Source organism: Amblyomma maculatum, chromosome 10 (assembly GCF_055883805.1).
Source record: "Amblyomma maculatum isolate TAMU_Amacu chromosome 10, ASM5588380v1, whole genome shotgun sequence".
In the NCBI taxonomy this organism is placed as follows: Eukaryota; Metazoa; Arthropoda; class Arachnida; order Ixodida; family Ixodidae; genus Amblyomma; species Amblyomma maculatum.
In genome coordinates this window covers 110,721,083-110,745,372 of record NC_139353.1, presented here as the reverse complement: position 1 = coordinate 110,745,372, position 24,290 = coordinate 110,721,083, and the positions used below count along the sequence as shown (strand labels likewise).

The window sequence follows — 24,290 nt, the reverse complement described above, 5'->3', positions numbered from 1 at the left end:
GAGTCACACCTTTATCAGTTTTGTTGTAGCGCAAGATGCACCGAGATCTGTCTCGAAGGTTCCGGCCACTCGGGTGTCTTTCCACAATGTTCCAGCCCGTGCTGGTAGCTGTTTGAGACGTTATCTAGATTGTTCTGTGCAGCCTTTAAATTGAGCATTGACGAGTGTGACGGGCATTCTTGGTTCGACGATCGACGAGCACGTTTGTTTCTATCGCCGCCGCCGATTTGCTTAGTTCTTTTACGGGCGCAAGTCAGCCCAAATAAAGAGTTTCTTTATACAATAATCGACCCCCCCTTCATTTGTGTCGTCGATCTCGTCACCACTGCGTGACAATATGATTTTTTACACAAGTGTAGGACAACTTTTCTCAAGAAGACCATCACTAACACCACCATAGCAATCAGAGTTGCCACGCATATTGAATATCTGGACTTTCCGGTTACCAGTCTTCATACAACTTCCTCCTTAGGAAATGCACACTGTTATTGTGATCTATCGTTCCTTGAAGTCGGGAAACATGCGTCCTCTATTGCCAATGTCAATTCAGGCAAAGTACATATGCAATGAGTATTACACTGATGCTTCAAAGTCTGCTCAAGTCTCCTGTACAGCACATGTAAAACAGTTTTCGCAGTCACAAACACTGAATCGATATACAAGTATATTTACCGCTGAATACCGCGGTATCCTCTTAGCTGCGAGACACATTATAGAAAAGAAAAAACAGACATCGGTCATCAACACAGACTACCGAACTGTTTTACCATCGCTATCCTTTTGGAAGTGGCATAATAAAAACGCAGTCCTGAATTCTATGTCTGCCCATAAACTAGAACCTAAAATTACACTGTGTAGGTTGCAAGGCCACCGTGGTATACCAGGTAACGAGGCAGCTGATAGGCTTTCTGCATCAGCTAGCCTTCGAATCACTACAGACATTGACAAGATAACATATCAGGAAATCAACCCACACATCAAAAACACGATTGGACAGCAATGGCAAGAGGAGTGGGACACAGCAACTGAGAATAAACTACACACAAAAAAGACAAGGATAGGCAGGTATACTACAGAAAAACAAGACAGATTCAAAGAAGCAGCTCTGTGCATGCTGAGAATAGGTCACACATATACAACACACTCATACCTTTTAACAAACGTTCCTGCACCACATTGTTCAAGATGCGGTGACCGGCTAACAGTGATCCATGTTTTAATTGAATGTCTGAGACTTCAACAGCAAAGGAGACATCATTTTCCGAATTACACAAGAAACAAATACAGATGATATTTGCCAAGTATGGCTCGCTTAGTGGCCTGGTTACAGCAATGTGATTTGAGTGACGACCTAAACAATGAAGATTATGTCTACTCCCCTTTATCCCCATCCATGGCCATGAGCCTTCCAATTCAATAAAGGACATTCAATCAATCAATCACAACTGTATTTTTAACATCGAATAAAGGAAAGGTTCTTCAAGTCGCATTCATATCTATTCATAGTCAGAAACTGTGGTGTAGCATTCAACAAACGAGGGCAACTTTATGGGGGTTCAACCTAGCCTCATGAGGTTCGCCATCTATGGTGGTGGGCAGCAAGTAACAAAACAGGTTGATACTTGTTGCAGCTGGCTACGACTCAAGTGCGGACTGTGTTCCAAAGCATCAAAACTGAGCCCGATGTCCAATCGAGTGTTTGAAACTATGGCTTGACGAGACATCTACGGCGAGGCCGAGGAAGACAGATCCACGTTTTGTCCCACTTTGCTGTGAGTATTGTAAAGCTTTGTGTATAAAACTCAGGTAATCTCTTTGCTATGTTGAAGTATCACTATCTATCATATCGTCTCATGCAACCGTCCCAGAGGGTGCTACGAGAATTTACTAATGAGGCAGACGTTCAAATTATTACGCGAGTATGGGCGCGGTAATAGTAATTATATCTTACTCGTGATTTTATTGATTTTCGTAAACATTGTGCAGTGAATATTAACAACCTTCTGGATAACCAATGAACATTCAGCCTTGCTAATTTTCTGCGATTTTATCAAGACTTTAACTGCACCGATTTCGCTATTTTTGCGACTGAATCTGAGAGTAATGTTTGATAAGACGAACCTGGAGGCTCTGAACTGAACTGTTTCAAGTCTTTACGCTAACCGGATTTAAGAGGGGGGCCAAATGACACTGGACCAGACTAATGCGGTTCTCACGTGGGCTAAATACGTGTGTTAATGTTTGGCAGGATGTCATCCAAGCTTTAATTTCAATCTCAAGCCGCAGAGACTATTAAGTGCAGTTGAATGAACCTAATTAATGGGGTATTTGAACCTAGGTTGTTGACATTTGATACTCTAAGTATTCACTCTATGAACTGTCCATCGGTAAAGCTCAGTAAATGGCTTTGATGTGGTGCATGTTCAATCTTTTTAGCTATTGGTTTGGTTTTTCTCTGTTATGGGCTTAGCGTCCCAAAGCGACCAAGGCTACCAGAGACGCCGTTCTGCATGGCTCCGCAAATGCCGACCACCTGGAGTTCTTTAACGTCAACTGAGATCGCAAAGCACGTGCACGTACGCCTTGCTTATCGCCTCCATCGAAAAGCGGCTACCACGGCCGGGATCAAGCAGGGGTTCGATCCTGCGTCAATTGGCTGTGCAGTCGAGCGTCTTAACCCCTGCACCACCACGGCGGCGGCTTTATTAGCTACTCTTACGACGATTTATTTTCCTCTTCATTTTGCCATTGACCGTACCAGGCTAGTTCTTAACCATAGTCAAGGTTCGCTTCACAAGTTCTTGTCTTGCTTGGTCCTTACTTCGCGATAAAATAAAGTAAAATCTTCTGTATAGGGTCGGACGGTAAAATTTCTATCAATATTAGCAACGATGTCAATAATATAGATTCAGAAGTGAATCTGGTCTTAAGACTGGTACTTAAGAGACTGATGGGGGGCCTCATCAACTTATTGTTGTCCTCATATTGCAGGCACCATGCCATCCCCTCCCCCCCCCCCCCCTCCAACCCCAAGAACATGTCTAACCTTTCTATTATCTTCAAAGTGCCACGAGAGCAAGAAACATTTCGCTTTATGGCTATTAACGATAGGATACGCACTTTGTTTCTCTCATAATATTTTTTGAAATATTTATATACTTGTCGATGTTAAAATTCGTAACTGCGATATACCAAAAAAAATGAAAATGCTAAACGAGCGGATACATTAACTGCAAAAACATCAAGCCGTCCTTAAGGACAAGATATTCTGGAAATTTTAGAAAAACAGCGGGTTCGGAAAGAGCGTAAACATATTGAATTAAAGAAAGATATTGCCGGAAAATATTGCAAGCAAAATTTCTCTGCAATATCGGATCACCTTCCTTTTTTAAATCGGCAAACCCCGGTTTTCTAACTTTTTTGTTTGAAAATAAAGTAGCTTTCGCAGCATTGATTACAGCCGTGCGAAGCTCATTTCGCAATGTTCAAGATAATGAATGCCGTAGGCACTATAAGCGGATATTAATTGTCAATATAAAATCAAGCGTGGCTTAGAAAGTACAGGGGTCTTTTCATCGATTGGTGCCTGCGCGCTTGCAGTTATACTACCGCAGATTTCATCGGAGCGCACAGGTTTGCCCACTGAGCATTTTAATTCTATTTGCTGGCCGACTCTGTCACCACCAATTGACGAGTTTTCGTGCTTACACGGGGCTTGTCTAGTTCGAACTGAAATGTTTCCATCCTTTCTTTGAACTGCTGTAGATGGTGATGTTTCTTTCATAACATCCAACATTGAAAGAAAAGATAGGCGCTTCCTGGACTATTATTATTATTATTCGCTGTGCTTGCGTGTCTTAGTGAGAAAATGTATGGTTTAAAAAATTGCTCGAGAGCATCTTGGAGCGTCTCAGTGCTCTCAAAAACGTCGTTATGATCTTCATCACCGAGACGTCCACTATCCTCCTGGTTCCTTCGTACTCCTTTGGCACCCGGCTCGCCGTGTAGGTATGTGTGAGAAACTTTTGCTTCGTTACGTGGGCCCTTACTCAGTCTTGCGGCAAGTCACCGATGTGACCTATGAGATCGCCCCTTTACAGCCCAAGAATCCTTCCACAGCCCCTCATCCAGAACTCGTGCATGTCGCCCGTCTAAAGTCATATCATTCGAGGTCTCCTGTGTAGGACACACCGGGTTGGTGCTTCTTCGGCGCGGGAAGTACTGTTACGGAGCACAGTATGGAGACGACGACGACGTGCTGATGTGAAGCAGGGAAGAAGACGACGCTCAGGCTAGCTGACTTCGTTCTGTGGTGTGCGGTGTGTCGTGTGCGTCTAACAGGGAACTAGCGTTTACCACTGTGCACTTTTCATTAGCAATATAACGCCTTAAGTTCCAAAATAACCATTTTATTTTCATATTTCTATGCAGAACTGAACAAAAATCACATATGTACAAAAGCAGTCATGCAAAAAATAAGAATAACCGACAACAAAACAAGCCTCTTAATGATCACTTTTGGCTTCATTCCTGTAGCCTTGCAAATAGTGTAGAAATTGCCGTTGTTCTCAATTGATAACAAAACTTACCTACTCTCTCTCCACATGAGAGAAGATCGGTACGACTTTTTAAGCTCCCACGTCTGATCGAAATGATAAAGTTTGCTCAGTTTTATATATTTTTGTGTGTTCTGCTGTCATATATGTTTTGATTTTTTTTAGTCTTAATGCAATGCGCTAGTACCTTCCTTCGAAGGGCACATTTCCACCTCAGCTTAAGCTGGAGCCCGTACAAACTTAGTGAGGCTGTGCGAACAAACATCAAATTGTGATGGCAGGCTCACTCGTGAGCGCGATCGACGCTAGCTTAGTAACGGTGGAACATAAAAGTACAATATTCCCGTATGTCTATATTGTTATGAATGTTGCGATGCCCATTACACCAGCTTGCACAGCTGTGAAGCCATATGGCCACTTTCGAGAAGTATTTTTTTTATTTTCTACAGTCTTAGTAATAACACACAAAATATACAAAGCAGAGATAATTTACATACATATACACACCACGTTTTCGAAACAAGCAAAAATGTAAAGTAAAAAAGCATATTTCTGCAGAGTTTGGGATCGATGGCGATGATCACAGAAACATTTGAAATATGAGGTTACGGTGCGGTATCAGCTGCAAGGCGCAGCATGCCAGTAAACTATTCAAAATTGCAATGAGTATTTTTTTTTTCATCATTTCAGCGAGCCTCATTTAGGTATGATTACGGCAATAAAGGGAAAGAGCTATTTACGCACATCTTCTCCTAGAAGTCAAATTTCATAGTATATAGGCTCTCCATTCCCTTCATGCAGTCGCCATTTGGAAAGGCAAGAATATTCGAACTTTACGGTCAGTAATGTGAGACTTCTGAACGTGTCTCACAAAGTAAGTACAAAGCATATTCAGGTTGCTTGCCACACAAAGCATTGCGCAGAATGGGCAGACCATTACTTTAGACGTTCCTTAGCATACCTGCCCCATTTGGCAGGTCTCCTGCCGGATGACGGAGTTGTAGTCCTATCGATAACCACTCCTAAACGAAAACTGAAATCATGTGTTAATTTGCAGCTGATGTACCCGCACTAAAACAAACTATGGACTAGCATTCATGTAGGAAATCCGGTTAAATTCATTCAAAAAGCAAAGCAAGTTCGTCCATTTTTTTCCTTCTGCAATTAGGCAAAAAAAGTGGTTTTGTAGGAGACAATTTCTTTAAAATATGTTGCATTACATGCCGCACACTGATAGCAAAATTAAATTCAAATTTCCCTGAAAAAACCGCCGTACTATTTGAATAAGTAGGCATGAATGCAAAGCTCGAGAAAGCAAAAATTCGAATACAAAAGGAGTATACTAAAGAAAAAAGATACTATAAACATCCGACAACCCGAACAAACAGGCGTTATTATTCACTAGGATTGCAGAAGTTTCTATCATTCTCCCATGCTAACTTGATGACGCAATATTACTGCCTCAGTAACCTGTTGCAAATAATACTCCACTGACTACTCGTCCAATGCTTTCCGACACCAATTCTTCCTAAAAGAAAGAGGGAGGTCATGGCAGAACACGTAGTGTTCAAATAGGGCGCCATCTATGATATTGCCAGGCAACATTTGAGTCTTCAAGCAGAGCACTGGCTTCACTAATGCTTCCTTTGCGATACCGCAGCACAGCACTTGTTTTTTCATCATCTTCAAAGAGGGCGCCACCTTTAGCCAAAGCTCTTCAGAATTTCGCTCAGCGGAGGGAGGAGGGAGTTGGTCTTTGGCTTGCTCACGGGCTGGATGACAGGCAGCGATTGGCACCCGTCCCCGTCCGGCCGGTACCGGGCGCAGACAGCGTCCAGAATGTCGCCCGCGTACTGCTGCACGATTCCATCGGCGTAGTTGACGTGGTCCTCTGAACAGGTGCCCCGAATGGAGTTGACCACGCACTGTCGATAAGTGCTGAACGTGCTGAAAGGTGAAACCAGGGCACGGTATCGGTACGCGCACGGCAACAATTACATCTTAAGCTGGGCAGAAAAGAACGTGGGAGAATTGTCACTAGATGGTTATTTATGATGGGCAACCGTGCTACCTACGATAGCGCCCGGTTCACCATCGTGAACACAGCGCCCTCTTGCGCCCTGTCCTGTCACCTTGCGCGCATACGTCAACTCTCTGATGCCTTGTGATGATGCAAACAGCTCACTGCACTTCGTTCTTTCTTTAAAATTACATTAGCGGCACGAGCGATGCGTCCTGCAGAAAAAACCAGCTGAAGGAACGTCTACTGCTCGAATGGTCTTAACCACGCAAGTGGTCACCCTTGGTTTAGAGGAGCATCGTTATGTGCGCCTTAGGGCTTGAGGACTTACTGGTGCTAACTACTTTACCATTCCTCGTATTGATATCTTGCTCATCTTATGTGTAATCGTAAAGCCGCGATACCATGCAAAAAAATGATTCTCTGTTTTTGTCGTGGTTCTTGTATTCATTTTGACTAGTTTTAATATTCCTGCGAAGGGATACGTTTATGCTTGCTAGATAAACAGCTAGCATTTAGCGATAGCCTCCTGTTAGCAACTTCGAGGCAGCGTCGAGCAAACTGGACAACACAGCCATCCCGCCTTTCGAAACACGCGTACAGTGGCGCTTATTGAATTTGTCTCGATTTCCCTCCACATAACGGATATCCTCTATTTTTCTGCTCCTGATCAGAAAACATTGCCTGTGTGACCTCTGGTTCAACATCGGCCAGTGACGGAGCTCATTTCCGGCATGGTGTGTATACGATAGCCAGTAGAAACACTTGTCAGGAAAATAAGGCAGTGCCCTTGGAAGTTACAGCCACGCGCTTCCTGTCGACGGCGCCGCAGCTCCAGCTATTTCCTTTGCCAACTAAATGATCTACAGGCTCGCTTGCTCCCTCCTAACTAGAAGCGCAGAATAAGGTCATAACCTACCCACTCCTAGAATAGTTAATGTAGGTGTTTGTCCGTTTTGGGCTTAGCCAATGACGCTAACTTTTCATCGTCATGTAATTAATCAGCAGAACTGACTGCCCGAACTGTAAGAGCACTGGAGTTCACGGCGATATCTGGCGTGGCTAGAGTTGGACGGCATGCGATCGTCACCCTTGCTTGCGTTCTCCGCGACGACTCGACCACCACTGTGCCGAGTGCAGCCTACGTCGAAATCGAGCCAAAAATATGCCTCTTGCGGCTGTTTCAGTATTCGCAATAATAAATCCTGTTGATGCCATTCCCAGTTAGATGCATTGGGCGGCAGTTTTGAGAACCCATATTGCGGCAGCCGCCATAACCTTGCGCGGTTCGAAACTAAGAGCAGTAAAAAAAAAAATTTGCAACGCGTCGTCGCCGGTCTGCCGGCCGTTGTGAGATTCGACTGAAGCATAACAACAAGGGGCGTTTTAGGGTTGGAGGCTTATACGGGCCGTCTTTTATTTTGAACTGGCCCCTTATCACTGTTAATCCAGCCCTGTTCAAATACAGCCATTTACTGACCATATTACTATTGTTCTCAGTTCTTATAGAAGAATTGTACTGTAGGGAAGTCACGTAATTTGATGATTTCTGCTTGACACTCGTGTACTCTACGATATCGAACATTCTAACCTCGGCATGACGCCACATCAATCTGCGCCGCCCTGGATTATGCTTATTCCTTCCATTGCAGTTCTGAAAATGTTTCTAGACCAACGTTATATGTCCACGTTTCCGTCCTTACATATTCTTGTTGCCGTCCTGGAATCTATGTTGCTCTTTTTCTCTCAGCGTCGCGGCTACCGTTTGTTGTTGTCGTAATCCTCCTAGTAAACCGAAGTCTAAATCGCGTTAACCCTACATAAAGTTGGCGGGCGCAGCTGCCTCGGGTTGCGCCTTTGAGATGTGAAGATCTTATCGGAATCAAGCCTTCGATGACCCGTGTATTCAGTGTGATACGCGTTGCCCTTGGCCGCGCAGGCTCTTTCAAATGACTTGGCTAAAGTGGTTGATTATATCTGCGTATTGCTGTCTTTCAAATATCTTACTACAATACTCTAATTATCTTACTACAACACGCTAATCCGTATTTTTTGAGTGATAGATGGACCAATTAAAAAATAGTCATTAGGAAGACAGCAAAGAGCACATACAGTGTCCATTACAGTTAGCAGGAACACGACTGCACATGTCTGCGCACTTGCTGAGCATCACTGCGCCCAAGTCAATAGCAAATTCACGCCAAAGGACTGACAAGACGAAACACCTTCGAGGTGCCAGCAATCATGCCCCACCCAGCATTGATTCGTGACAGGGTTACGTGCAATGGGACAAAACACATGCGTGGCCACGCGGAGCTGTGTTCCCTCTAAGTGCCATTGACATTGTACGTGAACACAAGGGTAGCCAGCACACGGGAGTCATCAATGCGTTCGCTAATACCCTTAAAGGCAGATAGTTTAAGTGTCCCCCGGCCCAGATTTCCTTCTCAGTGTGAGCAAATAAAGCACTCCTGCTCTACGATGCTCACCAGCAGGCGTAGCCAATCTTGTGCTTATTCTCAGCGACTTCTGCACTTGTCTCGAGCACGGCTGTGATATTCCTGTTGCAGTGGTGTATCTTGTCACCGATGGTGTTCATGCAAACTACGTACTTCAGGTAGTCTGTGGAGAGAAAGAAAAGAAAAGATGGTCATATTTTATCGAATAAGCAAAGGATGCGATTAACATTTTTGTTTTGTTGCAGCAGAACTAAAGTGAAGTCTGCTTACTGCTGTTTATACAATTCGTAGTAAACTCTCAGCATTGAGTATAAATTTGCAACAAAGGTACACCCGGCTACTTTATTACCAGTACCGCGCGGCCGACGACTGCCCGGCGCTGCTCCACCGAAAGACGCAGGAAATGATAAAGAAAGCGAGAACAACGGCATGCCCACAATTCCTGCTGCTGCAGTGAGTCTCGTCTCCTAGGCTGTTCTGGTTAGTGAGAAGAATCTCCTACCACAATTGGCTGGTATACGCAACACTGCCCCAAAAAGTGAACCACTGCTTCTCTTTTCGCTGGATATAGTGAGGATAATATCTATAATGGAGAACGCATATCTCCAATAAGCAACTTAGCATGCACAATATAACTATTTGCCTTCGATATTTGGAACATATTATTATCGAGGAGATTTAGATATCGGCACATTGACTACTCCCAAAACAAAGCTCCTCGAGACAGTACCGACAAATGCAACCGGTGAGTGTGTAGTACATGGAACGTTACATGCCCGCGCCAATCAAAGCTACAAGCACAGAGAAGATACAACAAGCCATCTCCGAAGTCGGAATGACACTTGATTCTAAGTGCTGCTTCCGACGGAGCAGAACAGCCAAGCAAACGACACTTGTTCACGTAGCATGATTAAGCCCCCCTGCTCGTTCCTTTTCTCCATTTCCGCTTTGCTTGGGAAGTCGTGGTCGCGATGTACTGTTAAAGAATTGGCAAGGTGTATGGACATACATCAGACGTCTACTAGCATACATTGTTTACTGCTCTTGTCTGAAGTAAGCCACCGATTTGTAAGGTTACTGTAACGGGAACGACGCTTTGTACGGATCATGTTGTATAATTGGGGATCAGTTACGCCGTACCACTTACGTAATGAGCGCTTTCTCTTTTATACTTTTTCTCACCAATGTTGTGCAGACAAATAATACATAGGCGTGTATTTTGAGCTTTCGTGCAATTTTATTAAACACGTCTGCAACGGGCATAGCCCTGAGTAAAGTACAATATGTTGTCCAACGTAAAAGCGCCTAAATATTCACCAGGGTCCCGATAAGTATCTCGTGAAAAAAACGAGGCACGGGCAATAAATGCTCCCGCAAGACGACCTGCAAACTGGAATTACATTCATTGCGCTGTCTGCGAAACAATAAGCTATGAAAAAATAGCGCATTGTTTATTTTAATGTTTTCGTTTTTTTTCAACGACATACTGTTTAAAACGTTCTCCTTGCTGCTAAGAGCCCTCTTGCGGCTTTCTACACACTCGTTAGCAAAATTTCGTCATGAGAACAACGCGCCTAGCTTTCATAATATTAGTTACCCCTTGCCCACAAATATGCTTCTTTGTTGCTTTGTTGCACTCAGTGACTTTGTATTACGAATAAGGAGAATGGTGGTGCGCAGCGAAATGTCGGCTTTTCTTCTTTGTTTACTGCCTCATAGCTCGCTTCTAATGGTTTTCGGAACAACTGGCTTATATGCGATTCTCGCTTACGCACAGCTGCAAAAAAGAAGTGGTCGAGGTAAGAATTTGCGTAAAAAACCTCAGAAAAGGGTGGAGGCGAGACTGGAGGTAAATAGTCTAGGGGTTGCTGACAACCCTTTCAGACACCTCAAACAAGGAGAAACCCATTAAAACGCAAAATCTTATGCCGGACAGCAATATGATTTTGTTGAATGTTATTCAAAAACACGAAGAATGACGCGTTGGAAAGCAAAGGTCACTGCCAACAAATTGTCGTTCTTCTCACAGACAGCACGGTACAAATACGCACTAGACCAGAGCGTTTCTGTGGTTTTCATCTTTGTATCGATGCTATTTATTTGCGCTATTTTCGAAATGAAGGGAAATATGCTTACTATCACACGTGCTGTAACCTTAATACTTTAATGTGTACAAGTTTGGAGGGCCAACAGTGCGCTTATACGCTAGCGTGTGTATAGTCCGCAATGGGCTCACAGTCATCTGACTTCTCGAGCATTTCACCGCTATACCTAATGATAAATTACTGTGCCGCTTATTGTTCTACCACGGATGCAAAACGAACAGCATCCTCCCAGCAAGGGACATCGGTGCATCAAGCACGCATCCCGTCATTGGCAAGATGTGATGACGTCACTCACTGGCGTGCTGGGGGTGCGTATCAGTGCATTTTTCGAGGGCTACGGTGGTGATACTGTCGAGTATGAGCTGCACCATCCCCTTTGTGATTCCGCCCAGGCAGTTCTTTGTGTAGTCCTGCAGGCACTGGATGTCGTTCTCCTCTGCCCTGCAAATGTTTCATCATCCGTCGAGCACCTCTATGTAATAAAAGCGCAGGAGAAACTTGTTTGAACGCTGTAATCGCTGCATGGTCTGGAATTTTTTTTATTTGGTGCAAAATATTGGAAGTACAAAAAATATATACAATCGTATATTTTCTCTTTCATTCTAATAAAATTTAATTGCAAATGTCTTCAAAAAATTGGTGACGCTCCAATGGGTGCACCCCAGGATCTTGAATTGGAAAAGGCACGGCGATGACATCGAGAAGTACAATAACGTAAGAATGCAGCCAGACGTGCGAAGAGAGCGGGCTAACAAAGCGGTAGTAACGAGGGTATTTAATTGTAACCTGTTTTGGGCTCAATAAACATACTGACACATTTTATCTTCGTGAAAAAAAAAATAATACATTTAAAATTCATTTAGAGACGCACTGTGGGCACAAACTGTATTGTTTTCGCCTTCTCACACCTAGGTGGTCTTAGGTGTCTTTACGAAATAATACTCAGTTAAAACTTGCCTGCGGGCTATTTGATGACATGATTCTATTAAATACTGGCGCTGCATAGCTGACCACATGAAAAACAGAGACCGCAATCAAAGACGACCACACATGTCTAAGCGCACGCTACCAGCAGACGGTATATTTCTATATGCGAAGGCCTATGTTGCGCTGCCGGGCCGTTCCCTCAACAAGAGATTAAGAGAGCATCAGAAAGCATGTGACGTATTGTCGTTCCAAGGAACTACTTACTGCTCCCGCTTCGGTAAAGATGGCACAGAAAAAATGGAACTGTGTAGTTTTCGCTGCCAGGTTCGGAACACAACTCTCCTGGCGAGATGCAAGGATACTTCAAAAAGAGTTATTATCGATGGCTTCAGAGGGCCTTCGGGTCTGGAGAGAGGGGGTGTTCAGTTCAGTTCAGTTCTTATTCCTTAAAGGCCCCCATTTCAAGGGGTGTTAGATAAGGGGTGTTACATAAGTGTGTGAGTTTACTGTCGGTAGCCCTCAGCAGGAAGGAGATGAAGGACAATACAAGCAGCACAAAAGTTCCTTTTCAACGAAGCCACGTTTTTACAGGAATGCTTGACGTGCGAAGTTCAAAAAAGAAAGCCTTTGCCGCTGATTGTATACACATCCGTTGAACCCGCTTTATAGTCTATTGTCTAAAAAAGTCTCTATTGTCTAGAAAAGGAAGGTAAGGCTGCCAACATAAGTACAAGAAATAATATCTATATACGAAAATTTGTCATTTTCCTTGTGGATAGACTGTAAAGCTATTTTAAGGAAAACCGTAAGGTGAGGAGTAAGGTGAGGAAATTGAATGTTTTGGCAACTTCCTTAGAAAACCCCACAAAGGACCCTCACTCCTATCACCAATGGGTGCAAATAATTAGGCAAATGGGCACTTAATCGTCTATTAAGCACAGCTAAGAGGAAATGGTGACTTGTTGTTTTAAAAACAAAAAACCTCGATACAAGCTGGTAAACAAACAAATGCTGAAGACAAGCTCCACCAGCCTCCAGAGGGAGAAAGAAATTGTCTCGGTGCATAGGCTCCCATTGAGTGCGACACACAAAAGTAGTGAAAATTCTATGCATGGACTGTACTTTGTTTCTTGCACAATGCAACACCTACAAGACGTAGATAAGCTTCGAAATCGTGAAGATATCTCGAAGTTGTGCTGGTGCAAATAGAGATAGTTCCCTACTCACCTAAGCCTGGGTCCATAGCCTAACCGACGAGATCTGAGAATCACAGTAAGGCCTACTGTTGCGATGTTGATGCAAGGGAACCCCCAAATACTGTAATTCTTCGGAGTCCCTCCTCATGCCGGCAAATAAATTAGGTTTTGTACCCCGGGACCTAACCAGAACCCGTTTGATTTATCAGGGTTAAGAGACACCCCGAACTATCACAAAAACGCTCAGTTACGCGCAAAACCTCGATCGCACTCTAAATATCAGAACAGAAAAGGGCAATGTCATCAGCATAAGCCAAAATCTTAATTTAACATTGCGATAGTGAGACGTCATGAACTGCTCTGTTCCTGATGATACTAAGACATGGGAGCTCAAGATATAACACGAATAACAAAGGCTCGGAAAAATTTTGATTGGCAATCAGTATTGTAGTAGCCGCTTTTTAACATAGTTCAATGCATTTAAGCAAGACATTTCTAAAGTTTTCATTCTCCGATACAGCAAACAAACATTCATGACGAACCTTATCAAAAGCTTTTTCCAAATGAATCTGAATTTGGGTCACTTGATTGACCTCCTCTGACACTGTCGCTATCACAAAACGTGCGATATGGATATCGTTTTAGATAGTAAGGCCTTTGATCCCACACATTTGGTGTGGCCTTATTTCAGTGCCACAAGCTGCCGACGGGAAGAAACCTCGCAAATATCTCATAATCCACGTTGCGCAAGGGTATAGGATGATACCCTTCAACAGTTTCCAACCGACATGCTTCTGTGGTTTTTGGGATGAGTATGGTTCCAGGTACCAGGTTCGATCCCTGGTGCCGCCGGGTACCCACCGGCTTCACAATGGGTACTAGCACGGTGGAAGAATAGACTAGGTGTCCGAACGAGGCTGCCGCGCCGGCGATTTTCTTGGTCGTGGTTTACGTCTCTCTCGGCAGATGGCGCGGGTCATTGGGGGGCTAACCACAGCCTCTGGCGCGGCGCGCGGGGCACCTCAAACTCGCTCGCGCGTTAAAGAATCGCTTGTAAATTATTCCATATATGCCTGTGTACCAGTCTAAATTTCTGGCGAGCTTTTGGGAAGCAAATTAAGGTATATCGTTTTAAATATCTAAGCTTAGTAGCCCTATCCAGACCTAAATGTGCTTCGAAAGTAGTGATCCACTTTAGAAACTGCGTGTTTACTATCGCCCAGCTTCGTTACGAATGCAAAACACTCCGCCTATTGCGGAATGTAAAATGCTTGGGAAGCAGTTTCTAACTGCACGCGATTTGGATGTGAAGGCTGTCTCTAGCCGCGCATGTCACACTAACGGGCTCCTGCTAAATAAAAGACGATCGTTGATTCGCACACGTTTTTCTCTCTCGCATTATTCGTCAGAGGCCTGTAGGTGTCTTGATTTGCAGCTCCATATTAACGCAAAAATTACGACACTGCGGGAGCTCCAGGTAGCCGCATTTTTCGAATACCTGCGTCGCCGATGCTGCGTGTTCACTGCGAACGCACACCAAGTAGAATTTGCAGGACGTGCCTTTGAAATTTAACGCAACACTGCCAGGGATACAGAAAAGGGACGTTTATTCACACGTCATATGTATGGTAGCCCATGAGGAAACGGTTCTGCAAGCTCTCAAAGATATTCATCCTAGGCAAGCTTAGAAAGCTTCCTGAGATGCTGCATGTTTGCCTTGTATTCCATCTTTCTTTGTTTGCAGACCTGTACGTGTCATCCCCATAGCAATATAGTAGTGCAACAAATTTGCCATTATGGCTTCTTTGTGGTCCCTGCATGGGAACTAGAAGGTATGATTTTCCAGCATAGCCTCTGCTGTCAGCTCATATGCATTCCTGAGTGTGGCATGTTGCTGAAACTCTTTTCCGGCCACCTGCAGTAAAGAAAAAATTCTACTCTTTGGATGTAGGAGGCCACCTCTCGTTTTAGAATTCAAGAGTATGCTTTCAGTCTGAGCATGTATCTCACTCTCTTCTATGAGGCTCTGTCGGCACACTGAGCAAGTTGAATACTTGAGAATTTTTCTGCACATAAAACCAACCAAGTAATAGACAATGCAGTCAACTGCCTCTGGCTCTGAGTAGAGCTCGTCAAAAGCCTCATCACACTCAACCTCAGCGACAACCAAACCATCCATTTTGCATTTCAACTGCTGAAGACGAGTCTCTTGATTTTCGTCTGCCTGAAATGCAAACTTGAGATCAGCCAATGTGAGCACAAGAATGTGCTTCTCGAGCTTGCTCCACCTGGCAGTTTCCAAACTTTGGCGTTTTAATCAGAGTGTACACTGAAAGCCTATTGTACAACTGAAGAAAAGTAGGCAAGGAGGGATGGTCATTCTGACCTCCTGCTTGGTGGATGGTCCCAAAAAAAAAACGCTCCAGTATATATTGGTTAAATTTGCCAGTCAAAACATACTTAAAGCCACAGTGTTTCAGCAAATACCTTGTTAGCTCTAAAGCTGAAAGAACTGTGACACGCAGCCCTGCTGCAGTCTGTTCGGTCAAAAAATGTGCACGGGATATCCTCCCAGCCACCACTTCTCCCTCCCACTTGTTCAACCAGTACAAGAAAGAGGCAAGAACTCTTAAGTCCTTGCTTCCTGCAGTGATTCCTTCTTTAGGATGATTCCGGTTAAAAGCATCGAACAGATCATTAAATTTCAAAGTGAATTCCACAGTTGCTTTAACATTATCTAGTCCAATTGTCTTTCTGTGCAAGTAAAACTCCAACCCACATGCCACACTTCTACGGAACAGTTGGGTAGCGAGCTTCACTCGCATTTTCTCAGTATTTGATGGATTTAGATGAGCATATGTGAGCTTGTGGCAAACACGCAAGTGCCCAGGCTGCTTCTGTCCTCAACAAACAGCATGAAAAAAACATAATGGGCAAAAAAACACACACATACACACACGTGGCGCAAAAGTGCAGCGATCACTACTTCTCCACCAACTGCAGCCGCCCGCGCCCGCGCGCTTGTGCGGCCTGCTGACCCTCTTAAGAGATAGAGGGGCTTTAGACCCTCTAACCTGCCAGCGCCATCTCACGGCACTTCCTGAAAACACGACCCGGTGGTCGTCAACATCGCCCTCTGGAGAGGCGGTGCCGTTCAGGCACCTAGTGTATTCTTCCACCGTGGGTACTAGCTTTCCCCCGGCCTGGTGCTCGGCTCCTTTGGGTGAAATGTTTGGGAAAGGAATCATAGGTCCCAAATAGTTGCTCCGATGTGGCAGTGTTCAGTTCCGCCATCGGAAAACAATAAGTCCGCCTTGTGCAGCAAAAAGCCCATTATATGACCCCTTTTTTTCTTCAAACATTTCACCCCAAGGAGCAGAGAACCAGGCCGGGGGAAAGCTTGTAGCCATTGAAAAGCCGGTGGGCACCCGGAGGCAGCAGGGATAGAACCGAAGCGTGGCCTTTAAATTAACAGCACTACCAGTCTGCCTGCAATACCTTTGTGTTACTTTCAAAGCTTCCGAAACACTTTCGCGGTCATCACAAAAAAGCGCCACATCATCAGCGTATGCCAATATTTTCACTTCACATACACCCAGCTTAAAACCACGGATGTATTCGTTAGCAGTTACCATTCTACACAATGGTTCCAAATATATAGCAAAGAGGAGAGGACACAGTGGACATCCCTGCCCCACAGATGCTCTTAAATCAATTATTTCAGATAACACTTTGTTAAACATAAGGCGTGTAGAACAACATGCATAAGCCATTTTAACTCCTTTCAGTACAACGTCACCAACACCAATATGTTCCAACAAACAGTACAATATTTCATGAGACACACAATCAAATGCTTTTTCAAAATCAACATGAACCATGGCCAATCTCCTGTTTAGAGCATCGCAGCACTCGAACACACTACGCGCTACATGAATATTATTAAATATGCTTCTGGTCTTTATTCCACATGTTTTATGAGGTCCAACAATATCTTTTATAATTTATTGCAATCTCTTAGCTAACACCTTCATCAGAATTTTATAATCAACATTTGTTAACGTGATCGGTCTATAGCTTGTAACTTTTAAAAGCATGGCTGGCTCATCAGTCTTGGGAACCAAGACCGTATGCGCGTTGCTAAACGACGGTGGCAGATAACCCACATCAAAGCCCTCCTTGAAAAGCCTATAGAGCATGATAGATAACTCACTTTTAAGGCTCTTGTAAAAGGCCGCACTCAAACCATCTGGTCCCGGGGACTTTCCGACATTCAATTCATCAATGGCTTTTTCTATTTCCTCCACACTTATTTCGTTCTCTAACTCTTCAGTAACTTCTTTGCCTAATATTGGCATCAGAGGCAAAAAGTTATCTCTAACCCCTTCTTCACTTGGTGCTTTGCTCGAAAACAGCTCACGGTAATGCTCCACGAAGGCGCTCGTAATTCCGTCTTGGTCATCATGCCTCTGCCCCTTGTATTCAATAACCGTTATCTCGTTCGCGCGCGCATATCGCTTTTCATCAGCGAGGGCGCGTTTTGTTGGCGTCTCGCCACCGAGCCATTTTTCCGTGCGCGCTCTTATCGCAGCGCCTCTGTACTTCTGGGCCTCCAAAGCTTCTAGCCTAACTTTGATGCCTTTTATATCATGCATGAACATACCCGGCATTCGTTCTTCTTCACGCCCTAAATATTTTAAGAGCTCTTGCAGTTGCTTTTCTTCTTTCTTTTCCTCATACGTAATAATGGAAGAGCGCTCAATTGCATTCATTTTAACCTCCTGTTTAAATCGTTCCCAGGATTCAATACAGCCTGTTTCGCTCTCATAAAAAATATCACTGCTTTCTTTAAATATTTTTAAAAATAGTTCGTCTTCTGTAAGCCTCGAGTTTATTTTCCATATGTCCCAGTTCATTTTTGATTTACACTGCTTCGTTCCGCCCAGCGTGACCGTAACTAAGCAATGGTCACTAAATGACACTTACTTCACTTCATACTGTTCACAGGTAGGCGAAAACTCCGGCCACACATATATTCTTCCTTCCTTACCTCATTTCACTTATATATATATATATATATATTTATTGTTAAGCGGAGATCCAGGCACTGGTAGCGGGCACTGGTAGTGAGCAGGACCGGAGCGGGGCTGGCCTAGCTTGCAGTCAGCTGGTTCGCAAAATCACTTCCTCTTCCTCTTTCTCGGCGATACGCCCCCCTAATCTGAACTTCTTCTTAACAATATATATATATATATATATATATATATATATATATATATATATATATATATATATTGTTAAGAAGAAGTATATATATGCAAGATCCGTAAACAAAAATTGGTACCTTTTGAAACACAAAATCATTTCGCTCATTGACGCCAATGTCCCACTTATCTGCATCCGCGGCGATGCCACAATACCATGGTATTCCAATACATTAAGAAAACTATCACGTAAAAAGAAACGCCGTTTTCGTGATGCAAAGAACTCCGGATCATCTGTTAAATGGGACAAGCACTTTGAGTGCCTTCGCCAATAGGCTACGTTATTGCGGTCATCTAAAAGAAACTTTTAGAGTAATGATCTTCTAGGTATATTGCAAGTTAACCCCAAGAAAGTTTGGAATACGCTGATACCCAATAATAGCAGCTTCTACAATATATCCTTAAAGAAACACGATGGCACGCATGTCCAGCTTTCTGAGCGTTCTGACGCATTACAATCATACTTCCCCTCCATTTTTACTCTCGAGCCAGCCGAAAACAGCTTTACTTTACCACTTCGGAATTTCACTTCAATGCTGCCTGTTACCATTTCATCAGAGGGAATATCAAGATTCATTGACAGCCTCAAGCCGTCTACATCTCCCGGGCCTGACAACATTCCTGCTAAGATTCTTAAGGGAACTAAGCATCTCACAAGCCAAATCCTGCAACTCACACTCGTCCAGTCTCTCAACGCCAGTCAAATTCGTGATGACTGGAAATCAAGCAAAGTTGTGCCAGTTTTTAAGACAGGAGACAGTACCGACCCCTCGAATTATCGACCTATTTCATTGACATGCATCTCATGTAAACATTTCGAGCATATTCTGTACTCCCATATTGCAAATCACGTCGATCATAACTCTTTCTTTTTCCCCGAGCAGCATGGTTTCAGGGCAAGTTTCTCGTGCCAAACACAACTTTTCGAATTTACAACCGATCTTCACCTAAATCTAGATTCTTTACTTCAAATAAACGCCATCTACCCATATTTTTCCAAAGTATTTGATCGCGTCCCTCATCAGCGTCTCATATGTAAACTTGAATGCCTATCACTTGACCCTCTAATCATAACCCGTGGAACCGCTGCTTTTTAACCAACCGCTCACAGTTCACCGTCATTGGCGGTCGGGCATCCGAAACTACTAATGTTATCTCCGGAGTACCCCACGGTTCCGTTCTCACTCCGCTTCTTTTCCCCATTTTTATCAACGACCTGCCACATCGGATTTCGTCATCCGTCCGCCTTTTTGTTGATGATTGCGTCATTTACCGCCGCATTTCCAGTAAGACTGACCAGGAACTTTTACAAGCCGAGCTCAATAAAATCCTGAGATGGTGCTCCGACTGGCTCATGCAGCTTAATATTTCAAAATGTAAATTCATGCACATTTCACGTAAACGCTCCACTATTCACTTCCCGGACTCCCTAAACTCCATTGCATTATCACTAACAAACTCGTACAGGTACCTCGGTGTTGAAATAACGAACAAACTTACTTGGGTGGACCATATCACGAAACTTTGTGCTAGCCCCTCCAGAACACCTGGATTCATCCGAAGAACACTGGCTATGTCCCCTCCATCCGTTAGACAACTAGCTTACGAAACATACATTCGCCCGAAAATAGAATATACCTCAGCTATATGGAACCTTCAATTCATGAATGTGAAGGCACTTCAAGAATGTGATCCATGATGATTCTTCAGTTGCAAGACTCTTAACCTCCTGCTTAAACAGATCTCACTTTTGAAAGACTGAGATTGGCACGTGCCCACATGTCGTTGAAGCACGCCGCTACAGCGCGCTGAAATCGTTTATGTAAAAAAAAGGGAATAATTTAGCCACCCTAGCTCCCAGTTAGGTTGGAGTAGATGTCGAGTATGCTTTCCTAACTGAACAGACACCATCCAGTGGCTGCTAATAAATATCAGTTACACCCAGTATCCATGAGCAGTAGGTGATGTGCCAGCCGAAACATAGGTCAAGTCGGGCATTCGAAGACGATTTAAAGTGCGTAAAATATATACTATCGCTTTTTAGTCGGCCAATGTCAACAACGTTATGCTCCCAAATTAAGATGGTGAGAAGAGCAGCACTGGAGTCATAACGTCCTAAATATACTGATCGATCCTCATTATTACATACACTATTGCAATCCTCTAGCAGTAAAATTTCCTGCTTCGTCCACAGGATGCTTGCCAATGACAAGAAAAACACTTTCCTATCTTGCTGAATAGCAGGCGCATACACATAAACAAATCGCCACTGCTGACCCGAAATGGCGAGATTACAACATATGAGCCGCCGCCCCTCACCATCAATGCAATATGACAAGTCAGTCACATATAGTGTATTGCTCAGGAACAGCCTGTATTTCACAATAGAAAACCGTAGACTTTGCAGAGCTACGCGTAAAATGGTTGAAATGTATGATATTTGATCCGGAAACAAGGACTAATAAGCTAAAGCTGCTGTGGTTCCCGCGCCACATGGAACATTGCCGGATTGTGGACGCTTTGGAGCCATATGGCACTGTTCAGCCCGTGGAGCGTGCAAAGCGACGCTGCCCTGAAATAGAGCAAATGGAGACAGCAAACCGGGGAGGGTCTATCACACTTAAAGATGGTGTTTCATCTTCCAGCATTCCCCACGCCCTGAGTGTGTTTGGGATTGAGGCTTTGGTCATTATTTCGGCCAGGCGTCCGCTGTGTCTTCGGTACAGCATAGTTGGACACAACCGGCGGCAATGCCGTATGCCTCGATGCACCCAGTACCGTCGTTTTGGTCTCACAGTGGATGTCTGTGTCATGACGTATACGTTACGTCAGCGCTACTGGTCAAAATAGGATGATGTAGTATCACAGCACATCATGGAAATTTCGGATGTTGAAGACGCTTCTGAAGAGCCGGACACTGTGGTTCCGCAAAGCGGTGTCCAGTAATAATTCGCAGGACGTCACGCCGCCTCATAAAGAACCTCCCAACCCCAGCCTTCGGACTAAGGCCAGCTTGAGCATGGTGCATCTTATCTTAAGGTGGTTAAAACGCCGAGTTCTGCCGCAGAGGCATTTCGAGATCTGCCACTGGTGGCTGCCGAGGAGCCAACGGATGCTCGTCTACGATTCTCCGTCGGTGATGTGTCGCTAGAGTGTAGTGCGTCGCTTTTGCAGTCAATTACCGGCGTCTACAAAGAGCTGCCGACTGACCTTCGAGCTTCGAGTGATGTGATGCTTCAAATATCATGGGCGAAAGCCTCAGCAACCCCAGATGACTCTGTGGACATCAGCGCGCCTTTGAAACGTCCCTCGGATGAGGAGCTGGGTGTCAGTGAAGATCTAAGCAAGGTATCAAAGGCGGAAGGCAGGAGAAGGTTGGCTTCTAAAAAGAGGGCAGTTGAACCTCAAAAAGTCGCCAATTTGCAGGCGACTCTCCCCGCTTCGGCGAATGAAGTTGAATAATTTGCGCAGGAAAAATCGCGAGAGTCACAGTTTTTGAGATCGATAAAACTAACTTAGAGGCTTGCGGATTCTACAGCACCAATGCCAGCTAAAGCAACTATTTGAAAGCAGTCGTGTCAATATAGCTGCAATGTAGCTGCAATTCAGGAAACTAGCTGGCTACGGACAAGGATACAGAAACTGCTCTTGAGATATTTGTATCGCGATATAATATTATCGTCAGCCATTCGAAAGGCTTGCTCGGAGCGCAACGCCCGTGATCGTGAAATGCAATTAAAAATGCTCTTTGTGTACCATGAAGATGATAGTATCAATAACAGTGACGCTAACATTAGTTATGATGACAATGACGGCATTAAGAGACGGTGCATTATGCTGATAATGATAATGAGAGCAAACGTGATGTGCCGTGCGTACGATCAACGCTAAGTTATTGTTGTTCCAAGTTTTGTATATGTACTTTCTTTCGCATTTCTGTAGCGTATATTCCACAGTGCTCTCCGAATTTTTCCATTACATGTACTTTTTAGCCACTTGTGGCCACTGATCTCATTCTGGTCTGCTTGATGCTCGCACGTTGTAAACGCAGTCTGCAAAAATTAGTTGGAGGCACCTAAATCTGTCTTAACTGTGGTAAGGCGTAAGCCGTTCCTGCTACACTTCGCACTCATTTGCTTCCTGTTTTTTTCTCCTTTTTCCTACATTTTTTTGTCCAATTTCGCCGTCCGTGGCAGTTTCGACGTCTCAGCACAGTATCGGCATACTTGGTCATTTTGAAGTCTAATTGTCTTTTGGCTCTAATAAAGAACAGTTAAGAACAGTTTGCTCTCATTTATTGCTTTTTCATTATCTTCTTTTTTTCATGGCTTCGCATAACTTTGACGTCTGAGCACTATATAGATATCCTTGGCTAATTAATTAATTCGCAAAAAAAAAAATTTTCACGCGCAGACAAATTTTTCCACCCTCTATCACCCCGCCAGGGTAGTGCAGTGTATACGGCCCTCGACTACTGTTCCCAAGAATACGGGATCGAATCCCGGCCACGGCGGCCGCTTTTCGGTGGAGGCGAAGAGCAAGGCATCCGTGTGCTGTGCGATGTCAGTGCACGTTAAAGAACCTCAGGTGGTCGAAATTTCCGGAGTCCTCCACTACGGCGGATCTCATAGCCTGAGTCACTTTGCGAAGTTAAACGCCAAAACCCAAACCAAACCAAACCACCCTCCACCGCATACAACCAATAATTCACTGGTCAATTTTTTTTCTGGACAATAACGGTGTGACAGTCTCCCCGGTAAAAAAAAAATTCAGGGGCACTTTGGCTCGCTAAAGTGCTTCAAGTCGGGAGCCTTCTGCGCCGCGCTGCTTCGGCATTGACTGCAAGACCGTTTGTGATCGACTAGAATTGTGACAGATACTGCGCCTTTTCTTTGATGTCAACCAATTTTAAACGTCACTGATGCCTGTTTGTACTGCGTGCATTTCTATATATACTCTGTGGTGAGGCGTTCGAGGAAGCGCCAAATTAAACGCGCCGCACGGACACCGGGATGGAACGCCCGGCGGGGTCAGCTTCTATATGCATGTTAAGAACTTTGTTTTTCCACCGATGTAGGAGGCCCCCTACTCCCCGCCCCCGACACGCGGGCCTATGGGACGGATGACGTCACCAGGAGATTCACGCATATACTTTATCTTCTTCCGCAAAGCATATATGCGTGAATCTCCTGGTGACGTCATCATCAGTCATGACCGAATGTGATGTCATTATCACTTCCGGCTCCTAGATATGACCGAATGTGACGCCATCATCCCATTCAGTCATAACGTCACGGGCGATGACGTCACCATGTGACGGCTATGGAAGCGCCATGCTATGGACGTCTCGAAACAGCTAGCCCTTACTATTGGGTAGGGATAGCTAACCATTAATTTCACTTTCTGAGTACTACTTAACGTCTGGTTAGTGTTAGTTAAACACCCCATATAAGGAGACCTGAAAGTCACTGACTGGATGTGACGTCACGGACGATGGCGTCATCATGTTACGGCTATGGCACTGCCATGCTATGAACATCTCGAAACAGCTAACCATTAATATTGGTTAGTGATAGATAATCATGACAAGCACTTTCTGAGTACTAGATAATGTCTGGTTAGTGTTAGTTAAACACCCCATATAAGGAGACCTATAAGGCATATAGGGCTCCTTCCTTCCAGTTCGCCTCATGGGGCCGGGACAGGTAGGTCACCGCCGCTTGCGGCGGGGGCTAGCCTGCCAGCGAATTTTTATCTGTTGTA

The 24,290-nt window shown here is 44.4% G+C and overlaps 1 protein-coding gene across 1 annotated transcript in view; it reads right to left on the bottom strand.

Annotated features, from left to right (window-relative positions):
• Positions 1–6,226: 6,226 nt before the first annotated feature.
• LOC146177234 (uncharacterized) overlaps positions 6,227–24,290 on the bottom strand; it is a 35,203-nt gene continuing 17,139 nt past the window's right edge. The window contains exons 3-5 of the mRNA XM_084581498.1: positions 11,436–11,581; positions 9,066–9,198; positions 6,227–6,503 (exon numbers count right to left, since the gene is read on the bottom strand). Of these exons, the coding sequence (XP_084437624.1) occupies positions 6,260–6,503; positions 9,066–9,198; positions 11,436–11,581 (523 nt within the window). The 3' untranslated portion in view covers positions 6,227–6,259. The remainder of the gene's footprint in view (positions 6,504–9,065; positions 9,199–11,435; positions 11,582–24,290) is intronic.